Genomic DNA, 19,899 nt, shown 5'->3' on the forward strand with positions numbered 1-19,899 from the left:
CTTTCCCCTGTAATACTTTAAAACCTCATTTGGTCACATCAGCTTTACAAGAGACTATCACAGGTCAGCGTCCTCAGAATCAATACTCTCCATCTGAGTGCAGTATTGGTGATGGTACTGCAATATGTGTTTAATTAAGTAAAACAATTGTCAATTGCTTGGACTTTTCAAAAGGGAAAGAAAAGGTGATCATCCAAGTTTTACATAAAATGTGGGTCTGTCTGTGTCTGAAGCCCACTCACCCCCTTTCAGGATCAGTTCTCAAATTATTACTACTTGGGAAAACTGATTTTTGAAGCTCATGTTTACAGTTATGGAAGGGTCCCTTAGGATGGAAGTGGAGAGGTCAAAATAAGGGAATAAAGTTTGATTCTGACACGTTAGGCTCATTCTCCCAGCAGTAATTAACAACTCCTAGTACTTACCTGTCTACAGCTTCTTCAAAGTGTCCTGTATCCATGCCAGCCTTCTGAAATCACCGAGAACCAGCCAGATGGAAAATTTACCCTGATGTGTATTTTACCACAGCATGGATCAGTACTACCTTTAATCACAGTATTCCCTGCATTGAAAAAAGGGGAATACGTCAAGTATTTTGGTAAATATAGCTACTACACATGGCAAATGTCAAGATTTTAACGACACGCATTTCAGTGCTTTGCACCTTCAAAGGGCTTCCCACTGGTTGACATACTTTAGAGTAATGACTATCAAAACTGCCTTGTGAAGTAAGTGCTCCAAGTATTAAGTTGTTTTCTGGCTTTCTTCCCTCATTTGAGTTCAACACCCCAAAACCCTTAGAATGGGGGCTGTATTCAATCACTGTTACATAGTCCTGACATGTTATAAGCTGTTTCATGACAACATGGCTGGTGGGTAGGTAATTTTGCCACTCGACTTGTCCAACATTTTACTGCAGTGAAACAACCGTCTCAACCTCAAGGCTTGGCAGGGTACATGGATGTCTGCCATTATTATGGCCTCATTCTTTCCTCTAAGTGCCATACTGGAGGACTTCAGTGGAAGCCAGAACACGGGCTTTGCATTTTGACCATAGACTTAGCTTATCTCTCACCAACTGCATCTTGCTCAGCTGTCACACTTCATTCAGTAATCCTTTTTTTCTTTCAATCCAGCCTTCAAGAGATGCATTCCGTAACCGCTCCTGTCTATGGGATAATTATTCTTAGTTAGCTGTGCTCAACAATGATGATTTCATAACATGCTACAAACAGGTGCCCATTAAATTCCTTTATTGGAGACGGAAACATTGCATAATTACAGATTTGATGAGGAAAACTGCAAATAGTATAGACTGTTTCTACTGCCAGCAAAATACAGTTATTACAGGATTTATAGACATACAAATATAAAGTGTTTCTTTCATGCCAGATGGTCTGTACGTAACAATGCCGTTAGGAGTGTTTAATTGTGCTTCTACAAAACCTTTAGAGAAGAATGAGGTAGACTTTCCTTTAGTTTATCCAGTATTTTTTCACACATCTGTCCTTTACAGCTTTTATATGCTCAGATCCTTGTAAAATACCCTGTTAACTTTAACATTTAAGACAACAGAGACCCTTCAGAGGTGTTTACTTCTCACTCTTATGTTGCTAATCTCCCACTGCTACATTCCAATAACTACTACTGCATCCTTCTAAATGCCTTGAAGGTCAGGTAGACTGGGACACTGTCTTTCCAAATGTACTGGCCTGACAGAAATTGTTTGCAAATAGCTTCAAAAAAACCTACATCTCCATCTTGGCAAAGAACATCTGATATTCTGTCACTCTTTACTGTAGACACCATAAAAGCCATCTTCCAGGAGATGGAGGGAATTGGCTCACTCTTTGTCAACATCCTCATCTATGGGACAGAAATAATATACTGGGATCCTGCTTGTAGGTCTTGTCAGCTATTAGGCCATAAGAAGATAAACTGAAATTACAGGAACAAAATAGGCCACTGACATGTAGAAAACAGTATCTTGGTTTTAGACCATGTCTGGAGCACTACTGTTTTAATCAATTGTTTTATGGTTTCATGGCATATAGAAGCATGTTGCAGGTTTCAGCCATACTACAAGGGGTAAAATTATGAAAAAATATAGGCACAGATGTAAGCATTTAAACAACTGAATAGGAGCATTCACAAACAGAGATCTACCACGCTGCTAGGCATCTGGTATACCTGGGCAGTTTCTGTTTTGAACTGAATGGGAATGATAACTATATTCTTCTCAACTCCCATTTTGACTGAAGTAAGGAGACAGGTAATTTTACTAATTCCTAGCACACCTATTCTGGAGGCAGAAGACTTCCACTTCAGTTTTTGCTCTGGTATTTGCTGCCAGTACTTTGAACTTATCAAAATAATCCAGCAGGCACTAGAACTGGACAGTAGAGGAAAAATAAAAAACCAAACAGATTTGGTATTTCACCTGATAAGATCACAATTCTAGCAGAGACCAAATCATAATGAAGAAGGGATTTGGCATAAAAGAAGGTGATTGCATAAAGAAAAAGAATGCTTGCATTCTTCTTGTAACCTCTTGAGACATCACAGAGTAAGATAACAGTTCAGTGGCACTGTATCACAGCCCTACAATGAAAAGCAATTTTGTATTAAAAAGATGCAAAACTGAAAAGATGACACGTTCACATCTTGGTCACTGTGATCATAAAGTGAAAACAGATCTGCTCCCTGATGACAATACTGCCCGAGACAACTTCTGAGCTCTTCCACCTCACACCTAAAACGACTGCTACAAGCATGAGAAAATCAAGTCCTAAAGAGTTAGCAATATCAAGAGAACCAGCTCTTAGAAACTTTCCCAACTCTTGCTTGGGAGAAAATAAAAGCACTAAGCTTATTTTATCTACTTTTCCCTGCGCGCCTCTTTGGTCAGTGACAAAAATGATCCTGGAAAAGAGGATGAAACATAATGTGCGGGACTCCAAAGCACTGGAAAATCATTTGATACACTACAGTTACTTATTTCTATAAAGCTGTCTTCTCATACCTAACTTTATCTGGCAGATATTTTGAAGAGCTTCAAAATTCTTTACAAAGGTCTTAAATCCTTCTCAACATCCTCCTGTTCACATGAAATGCTTTCTTTTTTTCATATATATATATTTTAAAGCATGGCTTGAGAATTCAGATTTGTGCTAAAATTAAGACACAATAAATTAAGTTTTGTGATAAGCCAAACAGTGTAAATTCGTGTTCAAAGACAGGCACAGAGATCGAGCTGTACTGTTTCTACCACTATTTTAGTAATTATTCTACCACTGTTTCTACCACTATTTTAGTAATGTTGGGTGCGGTAAACCTTGCAAGTGTTGCCAGAGACATTTATTTCCACTCAGCTACTAATGCCCAGATTTTGTTTTACGTCTAAGGCATGCCTATTCTAACTCAGTATTGTTGCACACCTGCAACAATAGGTCCTAATGTACTTTATTGTTCAAGCTCAAAGTAATGCAGAAGTTTTGTTAATGGAGTTAGATATATTTGCCAAATTTGCTGTAGACAGCACTCAGAATTAGCATGGTTAAGAGAAAATAAATAGTTCCAAATAACTATTAGGCTGAAAGCAAGTCATAAGCAGAATGACAGCAGCAACATGGTTTTCCACCAATATCAGTAATCTATTTTGCTATTTTGACTACAGCTATTGGGATATTTGTTAAGAAGGGACTCAGCTCAACAATGACTCAAGACTTACTTACAAATTATTTTTCCAAATTTTAAGGGTAGTGATAAAACACATTAAAACAGAGGCTCGACATCTCCCAACTGCTAAAGAATGCAATGCAGAAAATTTGTAGCTGAGATAATTAAAGAAGTCTGTCTCAATGCTACATGACAAGTTGTCCCCTTGGAATAGTTGCAGTTTAATGATTCTACATTAGAAGTACGGTACTGTACTTGGCATTCTCTGCTGCCTAGAAAGCTTTCTGGGAAGCTTATTTGCTCTGTAATATAATAACTTTGGATTAGGGTTAAAAGCAATATGACTGGCACTATTGCTACTCTGCACTTGCAAAGAAGTTAGAACACCTGCCCAGGGTCACAAAGTCAGTGTCAGTCTGTTCAGTCATTACATGTCCAGATGGTAAAGCTCAATTCTGATCCCTGATCACACCTGCAAGATGAATACAACACTTTTTTTAAAGTAAATTGTCACCACTGCTAAAAACAAAATTAATGCATAATTTACTTAAGTGGTCATTATAACCATGAAACTATGTGACACCGTGATAGGACAGTAAGGAGAAAATAATTTGCAAATCTATGTGGAAAGGAGAGAAAGCCAGAATAAAATGGTTGACCTCAGGGTGTACTCAGCCAGCATTTACACCTGCCCACCTCTCAGTATAGAAGCCTGCCACTAAGACATTCAACTATTAGTAGGGTGATTCCCATGCAGAGAGAAAAGTCTGACATAGCCATAGTCCAACAGACTGGGATACCACCTTTGTCTGTGTATATGTATAATATCTGTGTATTTTTCCAAATTACCACTGTTCATGCCTGTGGAAAAATAAGGATAAAGTAAGTTTATACTGAAGAAGCCTGGACAAGAGTTTGTCTAAGAAAGAGCAATGGACAAATTCTTTTTGGATTGAGATTGTTGGACAGGTGCAAACTGTCTGGGTAGAGGTCTCTCACTGTCTTGGCTTTTGTCTCATCAGATTTCTTTTCTACATACCTGAAAAATCATGTTTGCTTTGCACCACTATAGGCCGAACAGATTATCTATTCTAAGCAGGGACCTTTATTAGCATTCTCACCAGACTGTCATTGTAAATCATCTGTGAATTTGCCCTCGCTGCAGTTAAGAATCCAGTTAAGTAACACCAGTTGCTGATACCATAACTCCTGGCACCAGAACAGCCTGTATGAAATGCCAATTTTATGAAATGTTTTCTCATTTGAAGAGCTTCTTTCCCAAGCATAAATCATACTCACCAAACTGAAAATTAAGGACACTCTCAATACTGAAAATCATAATGAAAACAATGAAGGGGTAAAGAAAGATGAGAATTAGAGTTCATCATTATCGTTTTAAAGGATCGGTATTTATAAAGCACAAATGTGAAAAGGCTGAGTCTCAACTGATCAATCCAGTTCGACATTAAATAATTGCAACCAATTATGCAAATATCAGACAACAATATGAATTTGTTGATCCTCTTTGAACAGTCTCAAATTCTAATGTTAGACTATCTTAAGTCTTAAATGATCAATTAACAGAATCAAAACTAACTGAGTAAGAATGGATAATTGCCTAGTTATGATGTACCATTCACTTGTAAATTTGTTGCAATTAAACAAATAGGGCACATGGAAAAGAGATGTGCAGATGTTCTTTTACAATCTATTACTAGCTCAGGGAATACCATAGTCCCCTCCTAAATCTTACAGGCAAAAATAGGAAGAACACAATACCAAACACGATTATTTACACATATTATTTCTTTCCTTTGGTTAACAGGATAAAAACAGTGGCAGAATGCAGAATAGGAAAGCATACAAGATCAGAAGATTTTCCTGTATGATGCTGACCTGACATCTCCCTTTATTTAGGCTTTAAAGTTTAAAATCTAGAATCTAGAATCTATCCACTTGGATTTAGAAACAAGCACAATGCTGAGTTGACACAGCCAGAATAAAGCAAGTAACCAAATGATAAGAACGGTTGACTATACATACACTACGTTTTTATTCTTGCAGCTAGAAAAGCCTGTGGATTTCTGTGGGTCATTCCAGTTTCAACTTTATAATTCTGAAGTCTCCATTGGTTCAGTACATGCAACAAAAGGAGAGATGTCTCCCTGGTCAGCACAGGCAGCAGTGCAAACCAAATAAATGAAACTATTTTGCTTCCTCACATTAAATTATTTGCATCCATTTTAGGAAGAGCTTTATATAACTTTCAAGTTCTGCATCACAGTAAAATAATTCTTCAAACTGGTCCTTAACTCATTCTGATTAGTGAATAGATTAACCTTGGTACACTCATGCCTTCATGGGGATTTTTGATATAAGATACCCATCAACTCTATCAAGACTTTGTGACATGAAGGTATCACACATCCACTTTTCCATGCATCTGAAGTTAGATTATTACAACTTTTCCTTATGCTCCTAAATTCAAGATGAATATAAGGGTTTGGACTGTATACTTCAGTAACAGAAAGCTCCATGCCATGCTTTAGTTAAAGGCACTCTTTAGTTACGATACTTGCCTCATTGGATAAAACTCCCTACCCCACTCTGCACCTTGACATATTCCCCATGTATATTTTTCCGTTCATCTTCTTAAAGAAAAATGGAAGACTACTAGCAGCTTGTAGCACATATTAAGATACTGAACAAAGACCAGCACACTATACTGATTCAGATGGTCAGAAAAGTGAACACACGGCACTATTGCTACTGTGAAACAAAACTCTGTGCTTGCAGTTGTATTCTAATGAGAAAAGTGTCCAACAATTTAACAGTAGTTACATTACCAGAGAGAACATCCAACTGCTCTTCATTAAAAAAAAAACAATCACATTGGGTCAAAGTGAAAGACAGAAAAAGTCATGATTTGAGGGAGCAAAGTAACTGATGGTTAAGTATGGGTGGTCTTTAACTCTCTCCCCCCCCAAAAAAACCAAACTAAACATAAAAACCACACTTTATGACCCTACAGCAGTTGTATAAGGCATGGGTGGTCTATTAGAAATTCTGCTTTGCCTTTTTAATTTATGATAACGAACACCAGTAATTATAAAGAACTTATGTAAAGCATGAGAGATACTGTTGCATCTTATTAAAAAAAAAAAAAAAAAAGTAGTAAAATAAAGTGCTAAGAATTTCCCTTAATACTGGTGCATCCCTACTCCAAAGTATGGAAATAAATGTTTTACCTTCACTTCTTATAGAACTCTGTTAGCGTCAGTGGATTTCCACCAGTTTTATACTGAAGTAGCACTTTGGAATATTGATACAGAATATAGTGATCTTTTTGGCTAGAGATAGCCTAAAGCTATTTGACAAATCTGTGTGCAAAAAAGAAAGCTAATAAATATTACAGGATACTTCTTAGTGAACCATTGCAGAAGTTAATTCCCTCACTAATAAAGTAATATAGAGCATGAAGCCCAAATAGCAGCAGAATATGAATAACTTTACACTTAATCAAAACAAAAAACAGAGTTTGAATAAAATCCCTTTCCTTCTTGAGCTAGATAATTTCTGCTGACAACATAACTTGTTCCTTAAACAGAAAGGCCCTGTGAGTGCTGAAGGGAACAAGAAAACTTTCTACTGATCTAAATCATGTTGGCTGGATGATGCTTAAGGAAAATCCCATTTAACTGAACCTCAGTCCAAAGGCTTGGCTGCTCTCGCTTCAACCAAATGAAGAGTGGTTCAACTTCTACAACCACTGTTGTTTAACTGTATTTTCAACACATTCACCCAGAAGGCGACACTACGTCAGCAGCTCCCAGATCTCTGTTATACCAGACAAAGGGCAATTCTGGTGTCAGCATGGTCTGGCTCAGCCCTGGACACCATGTACTGAAGGATGTATTCAGCTGCTAGTGATGTATGTCCTGCCCTACCAGCCTCTGCTTATCTTCACAGAGGTAAAAGCAGCAGGCCAACAAGTAGCATGTTGCATGCTAGATCCATGCTAAGCATCTGGGCTAAAGGACGGAGTTGTTATCTGACTGAATGTGGATCAAGAAATCTGTGAGGCTAATAAAAGTTCAGGTATTTTCATACAAGCAGGTTACAAAAGGACAGAGCTTATGGTTAAACTTAATTGGTTTTTGAACACAGAGCAAAAGGCAGAATAATGGCAATAGAACCTTGTGGACAACAGGCAATTTCTCTGCTTTATACAACTTGCTCTGCTGGCGATGGCAGTTAAAATAAACCAAACAAACTGAAGAGCAGTTGAAGAGCATTTTACAAGTTTTTAGACTGTACATAAGACACAAGGAGGCACTAGGAAAACTGTCAGGAAAGTTCTATTGCTAACATTTAGCACCTCTACCAAGAAGACAAGCTTCCACTAACAGGATTACAGTAGAAAACAAAATGATTGTGTTCACATTCACTGGATTGTGGAAACAATCATCCTGGGGAGCAAACTGATGCAGAAACTAGGCTATGCACGGGCAGCTAAAGAAGTAATCATTATTTGTGTTTATTATGTCTGGAGGGTCTGAGCTCTTCCACCTTCATGACACCAGCACTGTCCAATCGCTGTCTTCTCTTCCATACTGAAAGAAACCAAAAAGGGAGTTTTAGAAATTAAAAGTAGTAGTGCACAATAATGATGATAGTATGGGCCTCCAGGACATGAAAGACATTGAACTTAAGTAGTGGGTCTAGAAGAAGCCACAAAGATTATTAGAGGTACCTTGCAGCTTTATACATCTTCCAATGAGTGAACCAGAAATACACAGCTAGAGATGATACAGTCCTGCTTTGTTAAAGCTTTCCATCAATTTAATGCAGTTATTCCCAGAGATCAGATCAATAATTTATTCCTAACTATGCCCCTGCTCAAGTTCCAGTAAACAGACACATTTGTTTTTATTTTCTTTTTAAGGTGGCTTTTTATTACATTCTGACTGACTGTAAAATAGAACCAATCACAAATACCACAGAGTGCAGTTAGAGAGAATTGCAACCAGAATAAAACAAGTTGTCTTCCCCTAGACCAGGCAGAATAGAAGATGACCTACTACATGAAGTTGCTTCACTTTCATGGGAGGATACAGTCCCAAGGAAGCACTTTGAATCATTAAAATGGCTCTGTATTCTAAAGCTCTTCGTCACCAGACCCATAAACAGCACTCCAGAGAGCCCCAAAAATGCACATATTGCTCATGTATTTAAGTAAAGCAGAGGTGGACAGACTAGTGGCAGATGTAGGCTGGAGCCCTTCACCTTTTATAGTACCATGAGAGCTTGAAAATCCTTCTGAGCAAAGAATAAAGAACTGTTTTAGAGGCTTCACGTAGGCTGAAAATACCACTTGATGATAATCCCTCCAAGTGAGAATAAGAGGGATTTCCTCCAAATCCGTGTTATATATCAGCAGGAAAGGAGATAAAGGCACATTAGAGCAGGCACAAAAGAAAATCTCCAAATCAAGATAAGTCAGGAAAAAACAATTCTAGATTCACAAAGAAATGACATTCAGTTTACTTGTGTTTCACTCCTTAGTCCAGTGAGTAAACCCTCTAAAAGACCTCTCTGCATATATCACATCTACTTCTTTACATTACTAATACTGCTCTTCTAGTTTTGCAGTCTGTGACACAGTTGATTAAACACTGCCTTGGCACTACTGAGGACCCTAGATAAATTTACTTGCTGAAAGGATCACCAGCTTATGTTCCCAGGTATCAGTGTGGTAGCCTTGTGAACTGTATTAAGGAAAAGTAGATGTATCACTAGTTTAACCACACAGCACTGCTTTACCCTAATGTAAGGCAATTTTTATATGGATGATAGTAAATGGAGAAAAAAAAGAGATGTCTTTGACCTTCATGTCACTCCTCAGTGACAAGGTCACTCTTTCAGTCCTCACAAATCAGAAAGCAGAGAAAGGCCAGGAGATTATTTGAAAGTTTTGATGGCTTCAGGTAGTACCATATCTGATGACAACTTCACAAATTGCAAGGGGTGGTCTAAGTTGCCATTTGAAAATAGTTTGAACACAATTCCAGAACTAAAGGGAGAACGAAGATGCTCCGATCACTGCTAAAACGCCTTCATTTTCCTAGATAGATAGATAGATAGATAGATAGGTAGGTAGATAGGTAGATATTTAATTTCCTTTTCTGACACTGTCAAAGACAGAAATTAATACACCCTTTACTATTCCCTGGCTGTTTTCTTCTGGCATGCCCATTTAGATGGGGCAACTTGAAAAAGATAATGTTTTTTGACTAAATCTTAGTTCATTGCTGTCTTTGACTGTGGTGTTTAACTGTGTTATATCTCATGTAGTATAAACAAAACACCTTATCTTCTATCCACTCCTTTCAAGTTACATCATGATCTCTGCTTTAATGACTACAGAAAAAGTTTGCTTATTCTCAAAGTATGGAATGCAAAATCACAAAAACATCTCACTGGCATTTCGGACTGGTATTCCTAGAGAAAAGAATCTCATCTCTACATCTGCTAACTCAATCACTTGCAGAAGGCAGTGCTCTAAGACAAAGCCATTCATAAACACACTATTACTGCATACAATGTAATTATTTAATTTAAAATCTTGATCAGCCTAAGTAATCACAACTTCCACTTGATGACAGGAAAGTAAATGTACATCACAGTATGACTACTATCTCTCTCAACTGGCATGAGAAATGAAATCAGTTCTGCCCATGAGTTTCTAATTTGTCACTCTAGCTCTGGTTCCCACTGAACAGCTGTGCATACCCAGAGAAATCCTGCTGAACATGGGAGACTCGCAAATGAACAACGAGCTGCATGAAAACAGACTTAAAAACACAATAACTGAGATAATCTGAAAATGTTAAACAAGCATGTATTGTATACAAGAGAATCAGTATAGTGACATTGGACACGGATCCCTGCACCTCCTGGTCATGTGCAAATGCAGGACAGTGTCGGTACTGATAGTTATCACTGTCTCACAAATGGACATTGTCCAACATGAAATGGATAGTTTGCCTTATTTTAGGCAAGACCATGGTACAGAGACCAACGTTCTGTCTGTAATTTCCATGGCATTTTATTTTTCTGAACCTAAACATTCTTTGGAATAACAGCCAAATGATAAGACAATAATCCTGTGATGCTGCAAGGAGATTTTTGTTTCTCCCTCTCCTTGTATAATATATAAAATATCTTTCACAAAGATCCTGAAAAAGCTCTCGAGATTTTAGGAATGTAAATATACTCCATTTTGTGTGCTACAGAAATGTTTTCTGAATGAGAATCTGAGGCCTACTTGGATATAATTCATCTCTCCACAAATAGGGAAGTGCAGATATGCAACCAGCAAACACTGGTTGACTCTTAAAGGGAAGCAGCTGTGATTCCCTTTAAAACAAAGTTTCTAATGATAAAGTGTTCAGATTCTACTGAGCTGCTTAAAGAAGCAGACACAGAAATACGTGTATGTCTCCATATGTAACAATCCATAAGAATCCAGGAGCAATGAATTTACTGTTCACCTGCAACTAATGAACACATGTAAATACATTCAACTCTGCATGCACAGCTGTAAGGTATAGACATCCAAGGATCATAATGGTTAGAAGCAATACACACTGCAGCCTCCTCCTGAATCTTGAGGGAAGTCGGGACGGCTGTGGGAGACAAGGGGAGCAGAGAAGGAAGGCAGCCTCAGGGAAGAGGCTGCATAAATATGTCTTGATAGTCCATTCATTATCTATTGGCCAAATGAGAAAGACCCTCATTTCAGTGCAGTCTTATGAAACAATTTTGGATTTTCAAAAGCCATTTTTTTCTACTGAAGGCACTTAGCCTGTCAAACAAGACATTCAAGAATGGGCTAGAACTGACTTCAACTCTTTTTGATGCTGAGCTGTTTCAGGACTGCAATTAGAAGTGATTTGTGGTGACTCAAACTAACCATGTATTGCTCAAGGCCCTAACACAGACTTCAGATGCATCACTTAGACATCAGAAGGTAACACAAGAGTTACACAAGTGCTTTTAAAGATAGATCCTTGACATACTAACAAAGATGCCTTTAACACATAGCAAAGCACTACGGAAACAGTGATTGCTTTGTATCACAGTGAAAAGTATGTTGACAGAACCGGTATATAGCCTGTCCTTGACATAAAACTGGACATATGACAATATATAAAGTGATGGATATCAACCGAGATTTTAGATGTGATGTATCCAGCACTTGGGGATAAGAAAGACAAAACAGAACTGTGGTACATAGTGGGATTCTGGAGCATGACTACTGTGTATATCATGTAGTAAGATTATAATGTTTCATGTAATTCACATGGGAACATGGAGTACTAAGCCCCTTCTTCCCCTCAATAATAAAAGTTAGAATCAAAGATCCCTACGTTTCTTCCTAGAGAAAGATCCAGATCTCAAGCCACTACAGTAAGCACAGCTGAAAGTGCGGCAGTAGTGTTGCTATCTGCCCCCATGAAAGCTGACTCAGCCACCAACACAAAGGTAACAGAAGAATATTAGGACTTATTTTCTTTCTGAGTTGCAGCCAGTAATGTCCAATATTATCCTAAGGAACAAGGGAGACCAATCCTGTGTTATCCTCCTGGTGAAGCACAGACAGCTGGTCTTGCTGAATAATTCAAATAGAAATAACAGTAGTTAAAAATATGATTGTGCTGGAGACCAATACTTATGAATGTTAAAAATATGTAGAAAAGCAAGATATGTAGAACCACAGAATCATTAAGGTTGGAAAAGGCCTCTAAGATCATCTAGTCCAACCAGTCTGCTACTGTCAATATTGCCCACTATATCATGTTCCTTAGTACCACATTTACACGTTTCTTGAACACCAGCCTGAACTCTCAGTAGAGGGTAATAATCAGAGGGTGGAACCAGACCAGGAGGTTGAGACTTATTTCCATTCCTTCCTGTGTCCCCATCTCTTAGGTCCCCTTCCTCTGCTCAGTGGTGACAGGGTGTAAAGACTGAAAGAACTCACTGAAAGCAGCCCTGAGGAGAAGAACTTGGGGGTCCTGGAGGTTGAAAAGCTGGACACAAGCCAGCAGTGTGTGTTTGTAGTCAAGAAAGCCAACTGTAACCTGGACTGCATCAAAGGAGGGTCAGCCAGCAAGAAGAGGGAGGCGACTGTTCCCCTCTGCTCTTTCCTTGTGAGGTCCCATCTGGAGTACTGTATCCAGGCCTGGAGAACTCAACACAAGAAGGACATGGTGGAGTTGCTGAAGTGAGTCCAGAGGAGGTCACATACATTATCAGAGGGTTGGAGCTCCTCTCCTATGAATAAGGACTGAGAAGCTGGGTTTGTCCAGCTTGGAGAAGAGAAGGCACTGAGGAGACCCAAGTGTGGCCTTCTGGTACCTAATAGGATCTTACAAACAGGAGGCAGACAGACTCTTCACATGGTCTGATAGTGACAGGATGAGGGGGAAAGGTTTTAAACTAAAAGAGGGGAGATTGAGATTAGATACTACCATTCAAAGAATGCTGCAGCACTGGCATGTGCTGCCCAGAAAGTTTATGGATGTCCCATCCCTGGAGGTGTTCAAGGTTAGGTTGGATGTGGCTCTGGGAAACAACCTGCGTCCAATTTAATAATTAGCAACCCTGCCCACAGCAGGGAGATTGGAACTAGGTAGTCTTTAAGGTTCCTTCCACCTACATCATTATATGATGAGGAAGACAGTATTGTCCCTAGTGAATGTTCATATTTCTCTTTACTGATTAGCCCACATTCATTTATGACTGTGGTTATTAAGATGTTTCATCTATTTATTTATCTATTTCCCTTAAAAAGGAACTTGTAACAGTGTTATCCAGTTTGGAAGATGAACAAGGAAAAAAAGTATCTATCTACATCATATTTTTTCAAGATAATTAAAAAAAATGGATAGATTAATGACACCAAGCAAAGGCATAATATTATGCCTACAGTACCATTAAAAAGTACTTGTTTCCAAAGTCATTGTCACCTTTTACTATTTTACCTGATTAAAGAAGATATAATATCTTACCTGGATGTCAGTCAGCTTATTCAGGATTCGGGTGGTTAACTGAGGTCCATTTTCCATAGTTGGAATGTGCAAATGCTGACATTGAATGAAGGATAGAGGGGAAGGGAGACCGGGGATGAAATGAGAGTGAGAGAGACAGAGAGAGACAGAGAGAGAGATGAAATAACATATAATTTTGTATACATATAAATACCTTAAGGACAACAAGGATTTTAGAAAGTATTTATCAAGTTTTCTCATCCTCCTTACAAGTAGGCAAAATTTGTTGTAAAGTTTTTACAGAAGAGCATGCTCAGCCAGTGAAAAGTTAAATCGGTTGTATTGTTTTACTGCTTTCAAACAAAGGCCAATCCAAGATCTCCGAAAGATTTGTCCAAAATGCACAAGAAATTGCACAAGCAAGAGTGGAACTCCTATACACAGTATTTCATTTCAGAGTATATCGTGCAGAAATGCAACAAGTACATTTATAGTTGATAAGATTAGCACCTCGGTGTCTTTCATATTATTTTAGAACATAAAATCAGTACATTTATTCCATCTTATTAATTCAAGAACTATCACTTTACATACCTTTACTGTACTTGTCATATTTGATGCAACAAAACACCTATACATATACCTGAAATTCCCCAGCCTTATGAATTAACTTTGTGATGATTTAATAGCATCAAGTCAGCCTAACAGGCTAAAGAAATGCCTGTGAAATTCCATCTGTATAGGAGAAATCTCCCATATGGTGCCTAATACGTAGAAGCAGATGTGCATTCTCCTGACACAGCTCCTCTACCACAGCTGGGTTCCCTGCATTAAGGTGTGAAAAACAGATACATTTGAGGAAGAATGAATGCTGTGGCTCAGAAATTTGGCTCCAGACAAAAGGTCTTTCCCCTTTTACCTACCCTGGAAGCCTTGTATTTTTGAAAAGAAAACTCTCATTAAAGAAAGGTAGAAGAATGTGTTTTTCTGCATTTCCAAACAGGCTGGGAACTATTACACATATTTTAAGGAACTGTGATTTTGTGACTTTGCTCAGTTATAAGCAGGAAAAAAAAAAAAGAAAAAAGAAAAAAAAAAAAGACCAGAAGATGAGAGGGAGCCTCCTTTTCTTACAACGTATCAGTAACTCACTTAGCAAACAACACACTTGTGCCTTCCTGTGAGCTTCAGGCAGTACTCCTTGTCTATTTCACTTGTGTGGTGGTTTTTGCTGTTATTGTTGTTTGTTCATTTTTCCAGCAGCAAACAATTATGAGAAAAATTCTAGAGAGGAAGGGGAAGTGATATTATCTTACCTTGCCCTTATACAAAATTTTGGAGATAGGACACACGATACAAGCTGTTCCAGCCCCAAACATCTCCTTCACTCTGTTCTCTTCCAAGGCAGCTGTCAAGTCACTCATGGTGATGTAACGCTCAGACACTTTAAATTCTCCCTACAAAAGAAGAATAAAACATTAAAAAACAAAAACAAAAACAAAAACACACTTTAAAGTTTAAAAAATAAATCTATTTTTGTTTGTTTCTCATTGTTGAAAAATGTCTAATTGTGATCAGTCACATTTTGGCTGTGATCTCGTGATCTTTTCAAACCTCAGAGTATCACACAAGATAGACTAGTGAAAAAAAAACACAAACCTTCAAGAAAGCCAATGGCTTGCTAGATACAGTGCTGATGATTAAACAGCACTTTTGACTTGATACAGATTATCAATACTGTATTAGGGAATAATACAGCAGAATTTGTCATGGATTATGTGACACAGGATCTGACAGCTCACAGTCTCAAGCATTGTGAAGTTTGACTCAAATTTGTATGAGAACTTTGCATCATACTCTTGGACAATTCCTAAGCAAAAGACATTTTGTTAATTCTACCTGTAATGCCAACTAGATGCATGCTTGTATGCAGCGGTCATCTACAAAAATTAACTGTACAGCAGGTATAAATAAAGCAATTCATATGTGACACAGAAAGGAAATGTTTTACTTTCTGTAAGTGCTGAATAGCAACTGGCTGAGGGTAAGCTTTTAAAGAACAATAATAAACACTGAATTTCAATTTCATGGCACGAAGACTTCATTGTCCTAACAGGCCAAACTAAAGCTCAGCCCCTGCTCCATAAGCAAGCTTTTAAATATGGAACAGAGGTGCTTAAGAGAACAAAAAATAGTATTAGTGATGGACAGAAGAGCATTTGGAGATGCCAGACACCATATAAGAAGTGTTTCAGGCAGGTGACGAAATACAAGTCAGGAAGATGATAGAAAAACCAGGAGACATCTAACTGTTCAGAAGTCCTAGCAACTGGGAATATTTGTCTATCTTGTAAGGGAGTCATGACTGAGAAATGCATATGCATATCTGCGCTAGTTTTATTCTAGACCACAGGAGTACTCGAAGGAGTAAAGATGCATGAAAGCTCAATGCAGATGAACGAGTGGCAAATGTACCCCATGTAGCATGTGCTTAACTCTCTTCATTACACGTTAGATTTAAATGATGTAACTATGAACTTTGTTTCAGGAAGTCCTTCAGCTTACATGTGGTTGGAAACTTAGAGAATATCAGAGGTATCACAACATGCCTTGTTCCTATTATTCTTTCCCAAACATAACCTTGATGAAACCATGAGAAATTAGTGAACATATAGGGTACTGATGAATAAAGTACAGCTGTGATCATACACAGTAATCATTTATACCCTTACCTTATGTTAGAGGCATTAGTAGACTTAAGGAGAATGTTCATGTTAAATACTATACAGAGCGAACAAGTTCAGTATTGTTCCATGCGATAGATATGGGTTTTCTGATGATGATGCCCAGAACCTATGAATCAGCATGATCCATAGTTCTCATTTAGGTTAAGGGATTTGACCAAATCAGTTGAACTTTTGGATAAAGAGCAGCAGGAATGCTTATTTTAGTAGATTTTATGAGAATTGAAACCACTACTGGCATGGCCAAAAAACTCACCCAGTTGCGTGCCAGATCCAAAATGCTTTGCCTTGTCACTCCTGGAAGGATGATGCCATCTAAAGGTGGAGTTGCCAGTTCATTTTCTGTCACATACAAGAGAAATGCAGCAAAATAAACAACAACAACAACAACAAAAATCAACATTAAAATCCAAATTCTGTAATATGAAACATTTCTCAGAGTTCTATATGAACACAAATCGCAAAAATTCAGCTCCGGTAAGTTGTTGTTCAGTGTTTGGAACCTTTTGAATACACTTGAATAGATAATGAAGATATATATTTAATAAATTAATAAATATATGGCTAAAGCCTGGTAGCAATATATATTCCTCAGTGTATTACAGATTCACTGTACAGTCACCAGGAACCACTGAACAGCTCAGTCTTCAAATTCAGACTATAGAGACACAAAACAAAGTCATATACCTAATAATGTCAGGGCAGATGATGACTCTTTCTGAACCACTTTATTTAAGTATATGGGGTTCAGTTTTTCTACTTCCAGGCATTAAAATGAAATATTTGCAGGGAATGTTGAGGCTTATTTACTGAAATAGCAAAGCAGCGAAAATGTTGCTAAATGTTTGTTGAGAAGACACCCCCTTAATGATCTTTCCTCTTAGTCCAGATGTCTCCTTTTTTCTCCTAATTTTGTCTTTACTCAAAAAGAGCAGTCCCAAGAAAATTCCCAAATTACCTACAACTAAAACTGCTCAGCTAGTTTGGTTTGTTAGCTTGTTTCTGCTTTCAAGAAAAAGAACATTAGATAAATGTTGAGCCAACACTTACTAATGAAGCAGTAATAAACGGTGATCCATATTTGGTAAATACTTAAATTCACACTCAGTGTGTCTTTCAGTAATACTCTTCATAATGTTTTTTCTCTTCTAGCCATTTTCTCTTCCCAATAAGAATCCACTATCTTTTTTGTTCTTGTGAAGATATTAATCACTTTACAGAATCTACAAACCACTAAGGCTTTTTTCATCACCTTGGTGAGATCACATCGAAGAACAATATATGTATCTCCATGTTGCCATTATGACCCCTTAGTCCTCCCAACAAGCAGTCACTGAATCCAGGCCTGTCTGAACCAAGACTGAAGAAGCAGCAGTCCTAAAAAAATTTCTGTAGGTCAGAGAAGTGAGAAGGGAGAAACAAGCTGTTCACCCCTGCACTGAGAGAGACCAAGCTGAACTTAGCAGCTGAAGACCTTGTTTTCAACTGTCAGATAGATAATCTGCATAAACACCACCTGGCAGCCATTGCATATACAGATTAAGGACAACTACAGCATGGGCTCTCTCCTCAGGACTTCAGGAGCTGGGGTGAAAAAATGGATAATAAATACAACTGTTCACTGCATTTGTTACTTATTGTGCATTCTGTTGGAAATATCTGTTAGTTTTAATGCAACCAGTCATGGATTTATTTTAACTACAAGTTTTTCTGACCTATGTTTCCACGTCCCTTATATGCACATATGTAATAGGCAAACTATCGTGCCAAAATGTCTAAGTGAGCTGCTCTAGAATGAGCTACATATTCTACTTTGGTTTGACTCACCAATAGTGTCATTCTCTAGCCTATCCCAAATTCCTAAGTAAAGCAGAGGTCTCTTATTTCTCATACAGTCAGGAGCAATACAAAGTTCTTCACTCCTAATCAGGATGCCTATCAGGTCCTATTTTGACACAGCTATCAAAAGAGGACTTTTAAAACTGTCAGTGAGACATAGGCCTCAGTTCTGAACCCTAGAGAGCTAATTCTCTGAAGCTCACCAGCTATGGATTCTGCAGACACAACCACATACGAGTCTTCCCCTAGCAGAAAGCTTAAAACAACATGAACCTTAATGCCAAGGTTTGTATCTACACACCTGATAACATTCTGTTTGTAGTGATTTTGCCACAGATCTTGGCCAGGACCTGTTTAAGCTCAACAACACATATTCAGAGATGTGTGCTACTTTGAAAAGGTGCCAGGACAAACCAGCCCCTAAACAGCACTGAGAAGACAGGACGGGGGAGTCTTGATGTTTCAGATAGTCTGCTCTGTCTAATTTTGTCAAGTCTACATATGATGCCTACCAGCCTGGGGCCACGCAAGGAACATCTGCTCCCCTTGTACCCAGCAGAGATGATAATACTAAACAACATCACGTGCCAAAAAGCTTGTTCTCTCTGTTAACTGATGCCAAAGCAGTCTCCATATGACATCAGACTGTCCATCTCCAGGAAAACAGACTGTGAGCTCACAGACTCAATTTGCCTTCTGAGTTATATTGATGGGCTAGATGCCTAAAAATCTGTAGCAACAAGAAAGGGGAAAAAAGGCATCTGAAGGAAAACATTGAGGCTTCTCTTCATTTGACTGCTGTTATTATTTGTTATAGTATTAGAAGTACATTTCAGTCCAATGTCCCATGGCACCAGGTATGGTATAGGCATGTGTATGGGAACTGTTGAGTCACAGCCCGAACCACTGATTGACCACATGGGGAAAGAACGTCAGACAATTCAACTATGTGAGTGGAAGGGGTGGAGCCCGGCTGCACCTCTCTTAGACCTCATTTAAAGGCTGACTGCCACTGGCGAAAGAATCTCTTTCTGGAGATTCCACCTTGTTGGAACTTTCCCCTGTAAACCTGGACTCCTCTGATAGTGGTAAGCAATCTTCCCTGATAGTACCTTTCTGTCGTGCTAATCCTCCCATCATACTGATCTGCCCAATTGCTACAGCATGCCATAGCCAAGAAGCTTCCTCAGAGGGCTTAAAGGTACTTTTAAAATGAATACTTGTATTTTACATAGCTTCCATTTTTACACGTGCATTTATGAACATATGAGAGATATTTTTTCTGAACGTGAGATGCCTTCAGTACTAGTCACACCACAATACCTGTTATAATTGTGGTGAAATATACCAAGTGATCTTTGGGGTCAAAGAGAACCCAGGAAACCCTGATTTCACTATTATGAATGGCTGATTTCTGTTCCCAATTTGTTCTGTTCCTTTCTATTTCTGTCTCCTCCTTGTTTTTCCCTTAGGCTTTTCTTCTACTCTCCTTTCATGAAATCACTCCATCTTTGCCTCTCAGCTCATTTCCATTCTTCAGTTACTTTTCCTTCTTTTTCTCTGTCTGGCACCTTATTTAAGCT

The 19,899-nt window shown here is 38.3% G+C and overlaps 1 protein-coding gene across 2 annotated transcripts in view; it reads right to left on the reverse strand.

Moving 5' to 3' along the window:
• Positions 1-1,236: 1,236 nt before the first annotated feature.
• BCAT1 (branched chain amino acid transaminase 1) overlaps positions 1,237-19,899 on the reverse strand; it is a 59,798-nt gene continuing 41,135 nt past the window's right edge. For both annotated transcript variants that reach the window (XM_015868283.3, XM_015868273.3), the window contains exons 8-11: positions 16,734-16,819; positions 15,050-15,190; positions 13,755-13,829; positions 1,237-8,291 (exon numbers count right to left, since the gene is read on the reverse strand). In XM_015868283.3, coding sequence (XP_015723769.1) covers positions 8,250-8,291; positions 13,755-13,829; positions 15,050-15,190; positions 16,734-16,819 — 344 coding nt within the window. In that variant the 3' untranslated portion in view covers positions 1,237-8,249. The remainder of the gene's footprint in view (positions 8,292-13,754; positions 13,830-15,049; positions 15,191-16,733; positions 16,820-19,899) is intronic.

Source organism: Coturnix japonica, chromosome 1, assembly GCF_054131305.1.
Source record: "Coturnix japonica strain WE chromosome 1, WE-NBRP24, whole genome shotgun sequence".
NCBI classification, from domain to species: Eukaryota; Metazoa; Chordata; class Aves; order Galliformes; family Phasianidae; genus Coturnix; species Coturnix japonica.